Genomic DNA, 16,141 nt, shown 5'->3' on the forward strand with positions numbered 1-16,141 from the left:
TTCTCTCTTTTCACATGTTTGATACGGAGGACATTAGTACAGCTATATACTTATTTATAAAAAACAGTTGTGATTCTCCGGAGTGTTTTTAGTACTAAAAACGCAGAGATGTATTGGTAAATCACAGATTTATAAATATGTCGCTGTGTTTTCAGCACTATAAACCATAGATATGTATTGGTAAATCATATTTCTTAATGCCACTGTGATTTATGTAAGGGACGACAACGATGATGAGTCATACAGACCTGTAATGATGTGCGAAGATGATCGCAATTCATTATGAACATCTAAGGGACTGAGTTGTTGTCTAATCTTCCTCTTCTTTATATTGTTTGTGCGAATGTTTTTTTTTTATTTTTTAAATTTTAAAATTGTATAGGAGGAGAGTATGATGAAAGAAATCATTCGGATTCCCAATGAATAATCCATGTTTACTTACCAGCTACTTCTGACTCTCCGTTTACTATAATTATTATTTTTATTTGTGTATCGTAATTTTTGTTGTGACAATTTTTCAACTAGATTATTAGAAAACACCCGCAAAATAAGTTGCTATAGCCTGTATAATTTCTGATGTGGCAAAAGAATTATCCTAAACACAGAATCTGTTTGGATTTTCATTTCAATGAGAATGAGGTATAAAATATTTCCGTTAACCGAATTGAAATCTCAATTATCCAAGTGATCACAAGTTAGTTACTTGGTAACTCATATTCAGGATGAAGTGCACATAGCAGTAGATAAATCAGATGACAATAACTGGTTTAATTCTTCCACAAAAAGTAATAAATCAGATGATAGAAGTAGAGGAGTTTCTTCCACAAAAGACAAAAAGTAATTTGGTTGAATTCTTCACTTGAAAAATGAAAGATGAGGGCAAATGAACAAGTTTAATATTTTCTAAAGAGAATGAAATCATTCAACTGGACTACTTCACAAAATGTATACTATAGAAGAATCACAAACATGGCTCTCTTTGGAAAACCTCCAAATTATCATGATAATGTCATCTGCAACACAAATGTATGACATTTAATTGGGCTTATCAGGATTATATCTAATATCTTAACATCCCCTCACTCGAAAATCTGTTTATTCACGTTTGAAAAGTGGATCACAGGTGTTTCGTCCCTTTTTTGGGTCTAGCGTCCGGTCAATTACTCCCGACATCTTTTCATTCTTTCTAGTGGAACAGACATCTTTTCATTCTTTCTAGTGGAACATCTTTCAGACTTCTTAGAGCTTGCAAAGACTGAAAAGCGGCAAAAATCCACAGTAAGTTAAAGACCCCAACAAGAAAATGCAGTTGGTGCCGGAAAAGCTCTTGATTCTGCATGAAATTTAATTGCATCTTTTTGTCTCCGAATATCAATGTCCTGGAAATATTCAATATGTAGCTGATATATTGGAGCACAACTACAAAAGATGTTGTAATTGTTTTTGGGGATATATTTCACAAAAGATGTTTGCAGTGTACACAAGTCAAACGTCACGCAACCTCGATATACTACTGTTCACAGGACTCCACTCACCTCCAGTATTGCAGCAACCAAAAAAATGTGTACAAAGACTCTTTCTCTCAATCATTTCATTAAGAACGCTATGTTTTTTTGGTATTCTTGTATATTCCATCATCGGTGTTGTAAAATGCGTATTATGCAGACGCGCAAGCGAAATCAAAGTTGTTTAGTCTTTTCATTACATTTAAGGATAATAACTTGTTAGTTTCGTGTTTCACTCATGGAAGATTACTATGTATCACTACTCAGTTTTCCGAAAACCAAAACTAAATCAACATTTATTACGGTTCAAACTGAAAAAATTGAACCGTCCAAATTTTATTTTTTTAAAAAATATATTTTCAACCAGGTTTGTTGCCAACAATATAGCAACTAAACAATTGACCGAACACTCAACTGCAAAGCTGCAACAAAACAAGATTTTGATTGAACACAAAGTCACATGTATGATGTATGTATGACACTGTTACTACCTTCTGCTTGGAGCAAACTGCATTCAGACTAGACACTTGCAATACTTTTCTAATTTTAACACAGTTGGAACACTAGAGCAAGGAACACCATGACCCAGTGATGAGAAAATACTGGCTTGATGCATATCTTTTCTACGGAGCCTTTTTTAGATCGCACAAATAACAAAGATGGCCTTAAACACCTACTGAATTCCTCGAGCTTAGATAGTCAATACAAAGCCTATTGATTCAAAGTGGTTTCAGATCCTTGCACTTCTTCCCATGCCATTGTTTCCTCATTGTATGAATACCTAAAGCAATAAGCAAATAAGTCACCTCAAACAACTTTAAATACAATACAGCCGACTACCAATACATACAAAATGCATAATTTCTAGCAATTTCCTTCAAAATTTCTCAAAAAAAAGTTGAAATTTAGATGGAAAAAAGAAAAGTTTTGCCCATTACCATTGTCCAGAAGCTGAACAGTACAACCCTGAAGACGGGTCATAGTAGTAACCCGTACTACTGCTATAGTAGTACCTGAGAAAATAAACAATCATATAATAACCGGAAAATAATTTGTTTGTGGAGGAAAAATAATAAACAAAAAAATGGAAAATGAAATATAACAGTGCAAGCAAATTATCAGTTGCACATCTTGCTTAAAAAATGCAACAAGAAACAATACTAATGTTTTTCAAATTCAACATGTATATTTTTTGGAGCGGAGAAGGAAGAGATCAGTTGAAAGAGAGATACCCAGAAGATTCATCGTAAATATAATCATTCTGCAAGGAACCACCTACAAAGGGAAATGATTACAAGACAGTTAAACATTAAATGCTAAAAAAATTACATGGTATTTTAGTATGTAGGAACTAGAGGGATTTCAGGTTTTTAAACTTACTTTCAGAAGGTTGATTGTTGCCGTTGCTATTTGAGCCAGAAACCAAATCACTGACACCACCAGCAGGGTTAGCATTAGCCTTTTCATCATCTTCGGCAAACATATCAAGTGAATCATCACCCGGTCCTGAATCCGCAGATGTACCTTCACCTCTTAAATGCGCTAATTTTTCATATCCTTCTGAAAGAGAAAATCACAATTCAGACACTTAGCAACACATTTTCAGGATTGTAATGCACATAGCAATAGAGAAATCAGATGACTATAACAGGTTTCACGGATTATTTAGCTCTTCCTTAATATGCCTATTAATTAGTGGGCTTCCTCAATTAGTCAATTTGTAAACTGATGACTTGTTGCCTTCTTAATGGATCTTTCTACAGGATCCAAGATCGAAGCAAATATAAAACAGAGGCAAAAGATTATGTGTAACCAAAGGGTGTGTAGGAACCAAACAGAGCCAAATATAGGACTTGGTAGAATTCTTCACTTGAGAAATGAATGATTATGTGCCACTTCACAGAAGGGAGATATGTAACTGTGGGAAAACAAATTACGCAAGAAAAGAAATAATTCACTACAACTAGTTCTGTTTGATCAAAACCAAATCCAGATATGGATTATGGAGGGAGAACTGTAAGTCAGCAAAAGACAAGATGGAATCACAAACTTAGATTTAATATTTCTAAATTGAACAAAAAACATCTAAATATGCATCTAAACATTAGAGCATATTTCACGTGTTTCTCTTCTAAATTGAACAAAAAACATTCTACCAGACTACTACAAAAAAAGTATATAGTATAGGAATCACAAACCTGCCTCTCTTTGGAAAACCTCCTTATTTTCATCATATACATCTGCATAATAAATGTAGAGAAACAACGGAGTTAAGTTGGAGATTTTATAATCAACTATTTGTATTGAAAAACTGAAGGCGAAATGAACAATCTCAACTGTAATCGCCATTTTCCATTAGCCTCATAGCATCTTCCGTTAACTGATCAAAAATTACTTTTGTTTCAGCAGACATCTTTTCTTTCTTGTTAGTGGAACTTCCTTTAAGTCTTCTCAAAGCTTGCAAAACCTGAAAAGTAACAGAAATCCATAGCAAGTCAAGACCCCAACAGGAAAATGTGGTTGGTGTGGGAAAAGCTCTCAATTTCACATGATTTAATAACTTCTTATAATCATAACATATATATCGTGTAACAGTAACAGAGAGAGTAGCGCAAAAGTGTTGCATCTGTTATTCTGTTTGTCCCCGAATGTCAACATTCTAGATATAATCAATATGTAAGCGATATAGGAGCAAAACTACAAGATGGTTTTAATAGTTTTAGGAGATTTGCCCTGCAATAATATCACCATCCGGTTGTCTGCTATACAGTATGCTCTTTCCAACCTAATTAAAAGGTCGGAATTATATTTCGTTTTAGTTTACAGTGAGCAATTTTTGTCCCTTCACATGTGATGTTGCAATGTATTTTAGTGAAATGTGATCCAAGATCGATTATACCGTTTAGAAGACTCGCTCACGATCAATATTGCAGAAAGTAAAAATTCTGTACACTTAAATACGCACAATCTTGCTAGATGGTCCTATTACTGCAATCCACTACTTGAAAGTATGATTCACAAAGAAACTGAATATATCTACTGCTTATCAAGAGCATCGGCCAGACGGAGGTCAGTTTGCTGAGTTTCAACATAAAATCCTTTAAGTATTCAAAATAATTCAGGTGAATCTATCTACGACTAACAGCGGTTAGCTGGTTGTTTTATGAACATTTTCAACATCCAATGATTTCACCTTAGGAGGAGACAACATTTTGGAGTCTCAGGACTACAACTAACATGGATTGACTAATAGCACAAATAAGATGCACGAGCAATAGAGATACTAATTTTAAATTAAAAGCTTACAGTTTCACCAGAAAGAAGAACATCTGCCATCCGTCTCTTCATCAACCCAATTTCTCTAGATGAAAGTTCAGTGCTCTCATCCTCATCAGCTACTTCTACCCTTTTACCGGCCAATTTCGGGTCAACATAAGTATTATCAATATTATCAAGCCATGCATCCTGCAAGAAGAAAAGAACAGATTGTCATGCATGTTCATCATGTAACATATGATAAGTCACTCCTGAATAAGTTAGACAACTAGACAAGTACCTTGATCTGTTTCTTACTAACGTACTCAACATAGTTTCCAGTATCATCAAAAAAGCCTTCTTTATTCTCCTTCTCCAGATTAAAAGGCTCTATGTTAACCCCATCATCGACAAGAGTGTCATTATCCTGCCAAAATTACTTGTCATTACTAACAATCCTTTTCGTCGGCTCCAATTACAAAAAAAAAATATCAACTTGAACAAAGATGTGTACCCCAGAAAGCAAGCAGTCCAGATCGTAAATTATGTAATGGTAAAGATGCATTGCCCCATAACCATGATAGTTACGGACGTATATGTACACATATATTAATGATGTATAGTTTCATTATTAGATGCCATTGCAAATATATCTACAATTGCTAATGAGCTACACATTGCATAGTTGGACACACAAATCAATTTATGAATCTCATTTTGGCTTTTATGATTAGATAATAATCTACTGAAACTTTAATGACAGATCAGTTTGCTTAACAAGCCCACTGCACACATTGCTTATATAACTCATAAGTTATAACATTTCAGTGCAAACTGTAATCATGCTCCAATAGTCCTCTCACTTGTGAATCAAAAAATTAATCTAAAGTCTGTTAATTTTGGAGTTTTGCAATAGTAATTACCATAATATTACATATATTTGGAATACAGATAAGGTGTTCGCTAACAGATATTTCACAGAATGAAGATTTTTAAATGAAAATTCTATCAGACTAGTGGCTCCGAGTCTCGATAAATTTATAATTAAAAAACAAGGGTCCTCGAATTAATCATTAAATTTTGTGTCTATCTTAAGTAGATTTACATAGTAAGTACTGTAACACACACTGATCTTAGATCATGTTGTAGAAGGTAAAAAACTTATACCAACAACATGTATTTAAGGAGACAAGAGTATATTGAAATTTATTATAGTTTTGAACAACCATGAACCGATTCATACAGAATGTGAAGAACATACCTTGTACTGCACTTCAGCAACTGATATATCATGCAACATATCAGTGTCCTCCTCAATAGGAGTGTTCATTTTGCGACGTAACGCACGCTCTCTCGCAGCAATTTGAGCTTCTGTCTCGGGCTGAACATCCTCCTCCTCATCTGGTTTTTGAATAACTGGAACCTGATCCCCTTGCTTCACCTTCTTCCCCTTTGGAAATCTCACCTTTTTTTCCCTGAAAATAGATGAATACAGTGACTATTAATCAAGCACTTGAAAATCAGGTTGAGTAATAGACTTTCAACAAAGTCATCCACAATTCATATAGATATAGCTTCCGATGAAAGTTACTTGTGTAAAAACAAATAACAAACAAAACAAAACATTCTCGTTCGTCTATCATATGCATCTTGCAATAACTTTTGAAAGCCTCATCTTAAAATTTAAACCAACAGCATAGTACTTTTATAATAAGAAATACAACCCCCCGAGGTAGCAAAAATAAATATAAAAAACTAGCTCGATCACATACGACGCTACGTGATTCTAACTTTTAAGTCACAAAAAAAGTATTATAATCGAGCAATTTACAACATCCAAACACATACCTACTCAACGTGTACGTGTTCCCCTACGTACCAAACAATAAAAAACCTAATTAGTAAATGAAAAGCCCTAACAACTAAACAAAATCAAGCAATTTCCGACATACAAATGCATAACTACTCAACGCATTCCCCCATGTACCAAACAATAAAACCCCGAAATAGAATTAACAAACCCTAATACGCAAATATAAGCACAAGTAATCAAACATGAAAGTAACTGCTACAACAACAGAGTCTCAGCTTTAATTTGTACAGAAACGGAGATAAATTAAAATAAATCAAATTAGGGTTTGATATTTTATTACTAGTTAGCTCAAACAAGTAGATACAAGCGCCTGTGTGTGTAGATATAAGAGGGTTTGATTTACGAACCTTCACCGCTGATAAATGACTATCCAGACAACCAAACTTAAAGTAGGACAGATTTGGAGCAGATATCACAAAATTACAATTTGAATTCGGATAACATCCAATGAGTAATATGGTTAGATTTTCAAGATGGGGACAATCTATATTGAAGGCCTCGAAATAGGAATACCATTTAGTGTTTACTGCTAAAGCTAATGTCGTTAAGTTCTTGTATCCTTTTAAACTCATGATGCTTTCATCATTCCAAATACATGATCAAGATGCAAATAATGTCTCCAATAAGATGTAACGTTTTAAGCACAGGGGAAACCAGTCCAAAGTTAAGAAACCCGTTAGAAATATGAATTTGCTGAACATTGTGACGAACGGCATAATTCTACAATAGTATCAGCCTCCACTACCTCGAAAGGCCTTAAATCTATTTTTAGAGTGGTTATAAAGGACTGATGATTACGATTATTGGTAATATGAACGACAAAGTTAGGATAAACAGGACTCAAAAGGTTTTGCCAGAAACTAACTGTGTCAAATTTTGAAAAATTTAGATAGGGAAGTGTGGTCCAGAGTTTTACCCATCTTTTTGATAAAACGCATGTCCAGAGATAGGGAATCCTAAAAATAAATAAATACAGCGACTATTAATCAAGCACTTACAAATCGGGTTGAGTAATAGACTTTCAACAAAGTCATCCACAATTCATACAGATATAGGCATATAGCTTCAGATGAAAGTTACTTGTATAAACCAAATAACAAACAAAACAAAACACTCTCGTTCGTCTATCTTATGCATTTTGCAATAACTTACAAAAGCCACATCTTCAAATTCATACCAACAACAATTATCATCCTTTTATCTTATTATAAGAAACACAACCCTCCCCCCCCTACCCCTGAGGTTGGAAAAAAAATATATTAAAAAACTAGCTCGATGACATACGGACACTACATGAGTCTAACTTCTGAGACACAACAAAAGTATTATGATCGAGCAATTTACAACATTTAAACACTCTCGTTCGTCTATCTTATGCATTTTGCAATAACTTACGAAAGCCACATCTTCAAATTCATACCAACAACAATTATCATCCTTTTATCTTATTATAAGAAACACAACCCTCCCCTCCCACCCCTGAGGTTGGAAAAAAAATATATTAAAAAACTAGCTCGATGACATACGGACACTACATGAGTCTAACTTTTAAGACACAACAAAAGTATTATGATCGAGCAATTTACAACATTTAAACACATTACTACTCATCGTGTTCCCCTACGTACCAAACAAAAAAACCTGAATAGTAATTAGTGCGTGAAAATCCCTAACAGATAAAAAAATCAAGCAATTTCCGACATACAAATACAACAAGCCCTAACAGCTAAACAAACCCTAATACGCAAACCTATGCAATACAAGTAAACAAACACAAAATTAACAGCTACAACTACAGACTCTCAGCTTCAATTTGTAAAGAAACGGAGATTAATTAAAAATTACAACAAATTAGATTAGGGTTTGATATTTTAAACTAGTTAGGGAAATAAGTAGATACAAGCGTGTGTATAGATACAAGAGGCGAAAGGGGCATACTCTTTTTTAGGCTTGTCGAAAAGATCCAAGTCGTCGGGGAGCTTGCGCTTTCTGGATGAATTATCGGCCATGTTTAATGGACCGCAACCGCCGAGTTGAGGACTTGATTTTATGATCTTCACCTGTCACAATTGGGTTTTGTCAAGGATTTTAAAAAAACTGTACATTTTATTTCATCGGTTGACAACGTAGTCATTTAGGATTAACGGGGGAATACGTGATTAATTGAAACGATTATGTATTTTATATTATAAACTATATATATATATTTATTTATTTATTTATTTATTTATCATATTGTTGATTTATAATTAATTGAATTTAATTCAAATTCTATATTATATATGATTATTTATTTGCAATATACCGATCAAGAAAAACAAACAAGGATTAATCGATTTCAAAAATCGGATCGGTCACGTGACTTGTAAAGGATTAATCAAGATTAATCGATAAAATTGGGATCTTTAAAACTATGCCTTGTATATATATATATATATATATATACAATTTATGATTTCCTAAAATTTACTTATTTTAATTTTAATTTTTTTATAAATTTTTAATATATATGCTATAGGGAGAATTTCGTATAAGAGTGTTTTAAAGGTTGATGGTTGGAACAAAGATTAAGGATGGTGTTTGAAGGCGGAGGAAAGTTGTATATGGTGGTGGCTAATCTTGTAGGGTGACTACTCAAGAAAGAATATGTTTTTATTATTCTCTATCAAATGTCGACCTATGTCTCATGCAAGTGTCTACGTACCCTATTTATAAAGATCAAGTCTCACGTAGTTCTTGGGGAGCAAATCACATAAGCTAGGGTTAGGGTTATTCGACCCTTGCAGCCCAAGCCCTTGATAAAGTCAGACCTTTAGCCAATTAGTCACGTAAATCTCGACCGGCTCCACACGCTTCCTACAATCTCGCGGTATCTCCGCATTTCTTCCCGTGATTGTAGGAATACCCCGTGTCGGCCCCGAAATTTACGAGCAACTCAGTCATTTATGAGTTACTTGCCATATTATACACAAAGTCCTCAAACACAAGTTGGCCTGGTCGCCTCGGCCCGCACCGCCTTTTCTCTAAATCAATAAATATGATTTTTCCTTTATTTTCCACAAGATGTGGGCTCACGAGCCCAGCTCGCATATGGGCACCTGAGCCCATCTCACTTGTTACGAGCCCAGCTCATATACCAACTCATGAGCCCCACTCTCATATGAGAGCTCAGCTCGCATGTCACGAGCCCAACTCACGTGTAGGCACTTGAGCCCAGCTCACATGTGGGTCCAGCTCACATGTGAGCCCAGCTCGCACGTAACGAGCACAGCTCGCGTGTGTTGGCCCAAGTCACATGAATCCTCAATTCTAGCTCATATGTGAGACCCCAGCTCTTCAATGCACCTATGGGGACCTGTTTATGGCCCATAACCGAAAGCGGGCATAACAACTACCCCAAAAATCCTGGTCGCATCTTGAGGCTAGGAATTTTCCAACATTAGATTTTTTGACCCCGCGAGTGCGAGCCCACGAAGTCGCACCCAGCCGCCTCGCATGCCTTTCAATGGTCATGAGTGTTTAAACCCATGACAACTATAGGACAACTGGCGTAGGGATACGTGTCATCGTTTGAGATGATGACGCGTGGCGCTCCCCTTTTCTCTCTCTTATCCCCTATAAATATGTGAGATTCTCATTTCATTTCTCACAATTCCAAGAACACTTACCAAACTGCTGCCCATTTTGCTTAAGGATCTACCATGGCGAAAACCATCATCACCACAAGAATCGTCTATCGGCGGCGATATTCTCCGGGAACATATTTATCAGGATCATCCTACGATTCACTTACAGGTACCCTTTTGATCTTTAATCATTCATCTTCATCATTGTTTGTTCATATGTACCATGCGCGCGCACACCACCTGTTCGATGCGAGCCCACACACAATCACGAACTACGATGTGAGCCCGTCTTTCTACCCGCATAGATACTTAGGCGCGACCCCGTGTGTGACGTGAGGACACTTAGGTGCGACCCCATACTTGTTTCTATTTTTTTAGGGCCACACACTAATATTCACCATCTTTTACAGATGTCGAGTGCGTCTCCAGCCCGCTCCTACGGCTCGTCCCGCTTTTCTTCGAGTCCGACTCATTCATCTGCCAGCCAGGCTCGCTCTTCAGCTACTCCATCTCCACTAAACCAATACCGACCTGAGCAACGAGGCTCAAAGGACTTTCAACGTGAGCTGACCTCCCTTTCTGGCCGCCTCAGCCAACCTATTTCTACCAGTTCTGCTATCACCCCCAAGGGGATCTAAACATTGCTCGAGTTAAGAACTCGATGCGAGCCAGTGGCTCCGGCTCGCTGAACATTCACCTCGATCCTAACCCTGAAGACTACACCATGGAGACTAACATTTATGACTGGGGAAATAGGCCTGTGGACCTTTCCAAGATACCGGCATCTCTTGGTGTGGAGGAACTTTTACACCGTGAGCCCGCCCCTATAGACAAAGAACGGGCCGAGGAGATTCTGAGGGAAATGGCTGAAGAGAGAGTGAGAGGCTCGCCTTAAGCAAGTTGCGGCCAATGACCTCGACCCCATTCATCTTGACTCTGAGTCTACTGACAGCGACCTGGGTAGTGCCTACTATGACACTAAGAGAGGGAATGAGCCTGTTGCGCGGAGTATCCCATCTTGGGGCTCAAGGGTGAAGAAGACGACTCGCATTGGTCTTATGATTCCCCTCAAAGTGAGGAAGTGGCAGATGTGACAAGCCAATTCAAAATCTGCAACTACAACTACGTTCCTGCGGCCTCTCCTGAGCCTTACATACCCCCTGCCTAGCCTGAACTTGAGGGTGAACTTATTTTTAAGGAGCAGATCATCCCAGATGGGGAAGACAGTTCCACCTCGGCCGAGGAGATAAAGGTGCTCGCTTGTCGCGACCTGCCCACCTCACATACTCAAAAGCATCTGTCCGAGCTCATTGAATAATTTCAGCTCGAGGGCCACGTTATCTTGCTCAGGCCGCACATGCGATGCTATAGGTTCAACCACCAAGAGAATGGAGGCAGGGTGACTCGCATGGTTTTGTCCACTTTCTTGCTAAGGCTAGGAATCTCTTCACCTCTCCACCTTTTCATTAGGGACGTCAGTGACTATTACCAGCTCACACCCTTGCAGATCAACCCGAATGGATACCGGACCGCCCTCGCTCTATACATCATGTACCATAATTTCGGGTACCCTCCTCTAACCGCGAGGCAACTAGATTACTTTTTCAACTTGAAGCACTAGCCAAACGACTTTGGGTATTTCTATCTCTCTTTCTATCCATACTTGAACAAGAAAAACCTTATCCACAATGGGCCGAGCAACTCAAGGAAGCGGAAGAGCCCCTACTTCTACATTCACGAGGTGCCTCTAGTTCAGACTAACTTCTACTACAACCCATGTAAGACAAGTCCTTTCTGGCCGGATTTCTTTTCTTTATAATAGCTCTTTTTTAACAATCAACCTTTTTACTCATCTTCAATCACCCCACCTCGCACAGTCCTTCATGGGCAGGAAAAAAAACGCAGACAGCCTTTTAGGACTTCCCAGAACGGACAGGGACATCCGAAAACTCATAACGACCTCAAACCTGGTCGCGTGTGGGTTTTTGAAGGAAGGAGTGAGGCTGACTCCTCAAAAGAAGAAGTCAAATAAAAGAGGAAAGAATATCGGGCCCGCATATGCGAGCTCATGTGCTCGCATTTAATATTTTCTACTCGCATCTCACTTTACATTGCATTTTTATTTCCTGCATCTCTTTTTCGCTTGCATCTTTTTTAAATTGTTTAAGCTTTTATCCTGCACGCATCCTGCTGTTACTAATTTATTGTTTATTGTTATCTTTCAGAAATGGCCATCTCGCCCATTACCTTCATAGAGGAGGCTGAGCAAGCCGCGACCTCGGGCCCGGTATAACCCGTTGCTGCGACCACGTCAGCTCGCACTCAAGTGATTCCTCCAGCTCGCATGACCACCCTTACTGAGCATCTCAAGAGCGGAGGGCCCTCTCCTCGGCTAAAAAGACATCATGGCCCTAAGGATGGGAAAACCGGAGAGCCCGACCCGAAAAAGGTTGCTCCATCTGATGCCCATCTTCCCACTTCTTCATCTGTTAATGCGGTGGCGACCACGTTTGGCCGGCTCGCTCAGGCCAATGTCAGCGACAAGGATGTGAAAAATTGGACCTCTACTTCTCTCGAGGCCAATAATGATGCACTGACCAGGGTCGCTGCCGAAGTGTACTACCGCCAGCTCTCTAGGGCTCGAGAGATGCGAGCCATCGGCCAGGCAAACTCAAAGCTAGACTCTAAGGTAAAGTCCCTCCAGTGCAAGGTCAACGAGCACGGGAAGGAGAAGGTTAAGCTTGTGAATAATTACAACCAAAAGATGCTTGACTTGTCTTCATCTTATGAGAAGGCGCTAATGGACCAGAAGGAGGCCCATGACCTGGTAGCGGATGAGTGGAAGAGGGAAAAAGAGGCCCTCGAGGAGAAGGTGCTCGAACTGGAGGTTTCAGTATCTGCCTTGACTATGGGCCGTGAGGCCGCCCTCGCGGATGCCAGGAACCTGGGGGCTATGAACTTTATGAAGATTTTCATTAGCAAGGTTCCTGGCTTCGATTGGGGTGCTCTAAGCGCTGGAATGGCCAGGAATTCTGAGAGTGAAGCTGGAGATGGAGAGGGATGCCCAAATAGCAAAGGAGGCCCGACTTGTAGCTGATCAGGCCCAGCTCGTAACTGAGTAGGCCCGGAAGGAGACGAAGGATGAAAAGTCTTAATTTAATTAAACTTGATGATAGACTTTTGAATGGGTAAGCGGGCACCCTACTCGCCTCGCGTGTGTATTTGAAATTTATTACCCTTGGGCTCAACTATTTATAACTTGTTTGTATAAATTGTCAAATATTTTGTGCCCGCATTTACTTTTATCGTGCTTGCTGATTTTCCTTGTTAATTTTCTTTATTTTATGTAAACTTAATGTGCCCCTACTGACCAAGGGTTATCATAGCACAGGCCGTGTATGGCGGGTGTTACATCTTGACAGCGGGTCGAGCCCACCAGCTCGCATCGTTGTCTACTTTTCAGATAAAACAAGTAAAAACAATGGTAATTTTAAGTAAAACATGCTCACATCGCGGCTAACTCATAATTTTTGCATGTATACTTGAATTAGCGAGCCGGGCCCATGGGCTCGCATCTCATTCCCGTGTCTTCTCTTCGAATAATGCGAGCCATACAATTCAAATAAGATTTTCTCGCCCCCTTCTTCCTTTGTCAGAAATGAACTTTTGCCACTACTAGTCTAGGGTTATCACAACCTTGGCCGCGTATGGAAAATGTCTTTATTTGGTAGAGGGATGGGCTCCTCGGCTCGCACCCTCGAGCTCACGTTGCCTTTTTAAACTTGAAATAAACCCAAGGAAAACAAACTCGCATCCTCACTGGCCTATTCTTGTTGTCTAGCAACGTATGGATGTTTTTGTTAGGAATATATGTGCATTAGTTTGATGATATGTTTAACAAAACACTTAAGTAGAAATTCAGTGTCTGTAGCCGCAACGGATAAGACCACTTTGGCTATCCGTTGATGGTGTAGCTTTACTTAGAAATAAGTCTAGTGTTGTAGCATATTTCAGTCTCTGTATTTAAGATGTAATTCTTAGAAGTTGAGAGAAACTATGAGTCATGTTGACTACTAGAAGATATGCAGATAGGAAGGCCAATTGTAAATATTTCATGCCTTGTAATTTTGTATAAATGAAGTGGTATCAACGGATGACTTAAAGACCTTCAACGGATGAGAAGCTAAGCTTCAACGGATGTCTCTAAAGCTTCAACGGATAACATCCTTCAACGGATGAGTGCATCAACGGATGAAAGCTTCAACGGATGTTCTGTTGATTAATCGTTGATAAGTGGTGGTTGTACCTACAAACAGAGGCACGTGGGTGAACAGAGATAACTGAAATGTGGCAGCCTAATTTCAGGAACATCAGAAAAAGCAGCCGTTCTACTCTAGTATAAAGAGGCATTAAGTCAACAAAGTACTGGAGTGAACTGGAGAAGAAACAAGTGGAGATCTTACTTTATTATTTTATATATCCTTGTCTTCACTTGTAAACTTGGTAACATATAAACCAAGTAGTAGCTAGTAATTAGATAAGAATTTTTCCAGAGCTGTTTAGAAAAATCTTGAGAGAAAAATTATCTAGTTTGTACTAGGATGCAGCTGTGATCAAATTCTTAGATCACAGAATTTCTGAAATACCATCTCTGGTGGAACAACAAATCCACCAGAAAAGTTTTTAAAGGTTTATTGTGTTCTTTACATTTGTGTTTGAATATATATCTGTCTGTATCAGCTTAAAGCAATTCACACACTTGTTCATCTTGAACACACAGTCTTTATAAACTGCTCAAAACTTGAAAAAGTTTTGAGATTTACATTCAACCCCCCTTCTGTAAATCTCATTGTTAGTTCTCTAGAAATAACAATTGGTATCAGAGCAGGCTCTTGACAAACAAAGAGTTTAAAGATCTTGGAATCTAACAAAGATGAGTAAGAAGGATATTGGAGTAAAAATCCCAGTTCTTGAAAGAGACAGTTATCACCACTGGAAGGTGAAAATGCACCTTCATCTACTCTCCCAAGATGAAGGTTATGTAAACTGTATTGAGAATGGTCCTCACATTCCCCACAAAGTAGCCACAGTTGCTACGGCCACAATTGTTGTTGGTCAATCCATTCCAAAACCTAGAGCAGAATGGACAATGGAAGACACAGAAGAAGTCCACAAGGATAAGAAGGCTATGAACATTTTGTTTAATGGTCTTGACAAGGATATGTTTGATAATGTGATAAATTGCTCAACTGCCAAAGAGGTTTGGGACACAGTTCAGCTGCTGTGTGAAGGTACAGAACAAGTAAAAGAGAACAAGATGCAGCTTCTCATTCAACAGTATGAGTATTTTCATTTTGAAGAAAATGAATCTTTAAATGACACATTTAACAGATTCCAAAAGCTGTTGAATGGATTGAAGCTGTATGGTAGAGTGTACCAGGTGAAGGATTCAAATCTTAAATTCTTAAGATCCTTGCCAAAGGAATGGAAACCCATGACTGTCTCCTTAAGAAACTCTCAGGATTATAAGGACTTCACTCTTGAAAGATTATATGGAATCTTGAAGACTAATGAACTAGAGTTGGAACAGGATGAGGTATTGGAGAAGGGGAGAAAGAAAGGAAGTTCAGTTGCATTGGTAGCTGAAAATGAGAGGGAATGCAGACAAGAAACTGTGAGATCTACATCAAACTCCAAAGATGGTACAAGATATCAGGAATCAAGCAAAGGAAAAGAGCAAGTTGCTGAGAATGAAGACAACTCCAGTCAAGATGACTCTGATAGTGTTGATGAGCATCTTGCATTTCTGTCCAGGAGATTTGCAAAGATGAAGTTTAAGAAAAACACTAGAGCCACTAAACCTCATAAGAACATGGTGGACA

General features: G+C 38.4%; 1 protein-coding gene and 2 non-coding genes across 3 annotated transcripts; 2 read left to right on the forward strand and 1 right to left on the reverse strand.

Annotated features, from left to right (window-relative positions):
* The first annotated feature begins 223 nt into the window (after positions 1-223).
* On the forward strand, positions 224-308 carry LOC141688315 (small nucleolar RNA SNORD25). Its single transcript, XR_012561765.1, has one exon. It is a non-coding gene; the product is annotated as a small nucleolar RNA SNORD25 (small nucleolar RNA).
* Positions 309-385: 77 nt separating this feature from the next.
* On the forward strand, positions 386-460 carry LOC141688253 (small nucleolar RNA R12). The gene has a single exon (XR_012561709.1). It is a non-coding gene; the product is annotated as a small nucleolar RNA R12 (small nucleolar RNA).
* A 1,468-nt stretch (positions 461-1,928) lies between these two features.
* LOC141686862 (uncharacterized) lies at positions 1,929-8,727 on the reverse strand. Its single transcript, XM_074491955.1, has 10 exons — positions 8,572-8,727; positions 6,022-6,235; positions 5,062-5,187; positions 4,812-4,970; positions 3,843-3,972; positions 3,704-3,745; positions 2,886-3,065; positions 2,738-2,780; positions 2,444-2,518; positions 1,929-2,286 (listed from the first exon to the last, which is right to left on the reverse strand). The coding sequence occupies exons 1-10, from the start codon at positions 8,640-8,642 to the stop codon at positions 2,217-2,219; spliced, it is 1,110 nt and encodes a 369-aa protein (XP_074348056.1). The 5' UTR covers positions 8,643-8,727; the 3' UTR covers positions 1,929-2,216.
* Between the last annotated feature and the right edge of the window lie 7,414 nt (positions 8,728-16,141).

The sequence above is a fragment of the Apium graveolens genome, chromosome 9 (genome assembly GCF_009905375.1).
Source record: "Apium graveolens cultivar Ventura chromosome 9, ASM990537v1, whole genome shotgun sequence".
Classification (NCBI taxonomy): domain Eukaryota; kingdom Viridiplantae; phylum Streptophyta; class Magnoliopsida; order Apiales; family Apiaceae; genus Apium; species Apium graveolens.

What these genes read in the sequence shown, in the direction of transcription:
- LOC141686862 (XM_074491955.1), bottom strand. Translation starts at nt 8,642, where the DNA reads ATGGCCGATAATTCATCCAGAAAGCGCAAGCTCCCCGACGACTTGGAT. An exon ending in TTAGTAAGAAACAGATCAAG is followed by an intron (nt 4,971 to 5,061) that starts GTACTTGTCTAG and finishes TTCTTCTTGCAG; the next exon opens with GATGCATGGCTTGATAATAT. An exon ending in GGTTTTCCAAAGAGAGGCAG is followed by an intron (nt 3,066 to 3,703) that starts GTTTGTGATTCC and finishes TTTCTCTTTCAG; the next exon opens with AAGGATATGAAAAATTAGCG.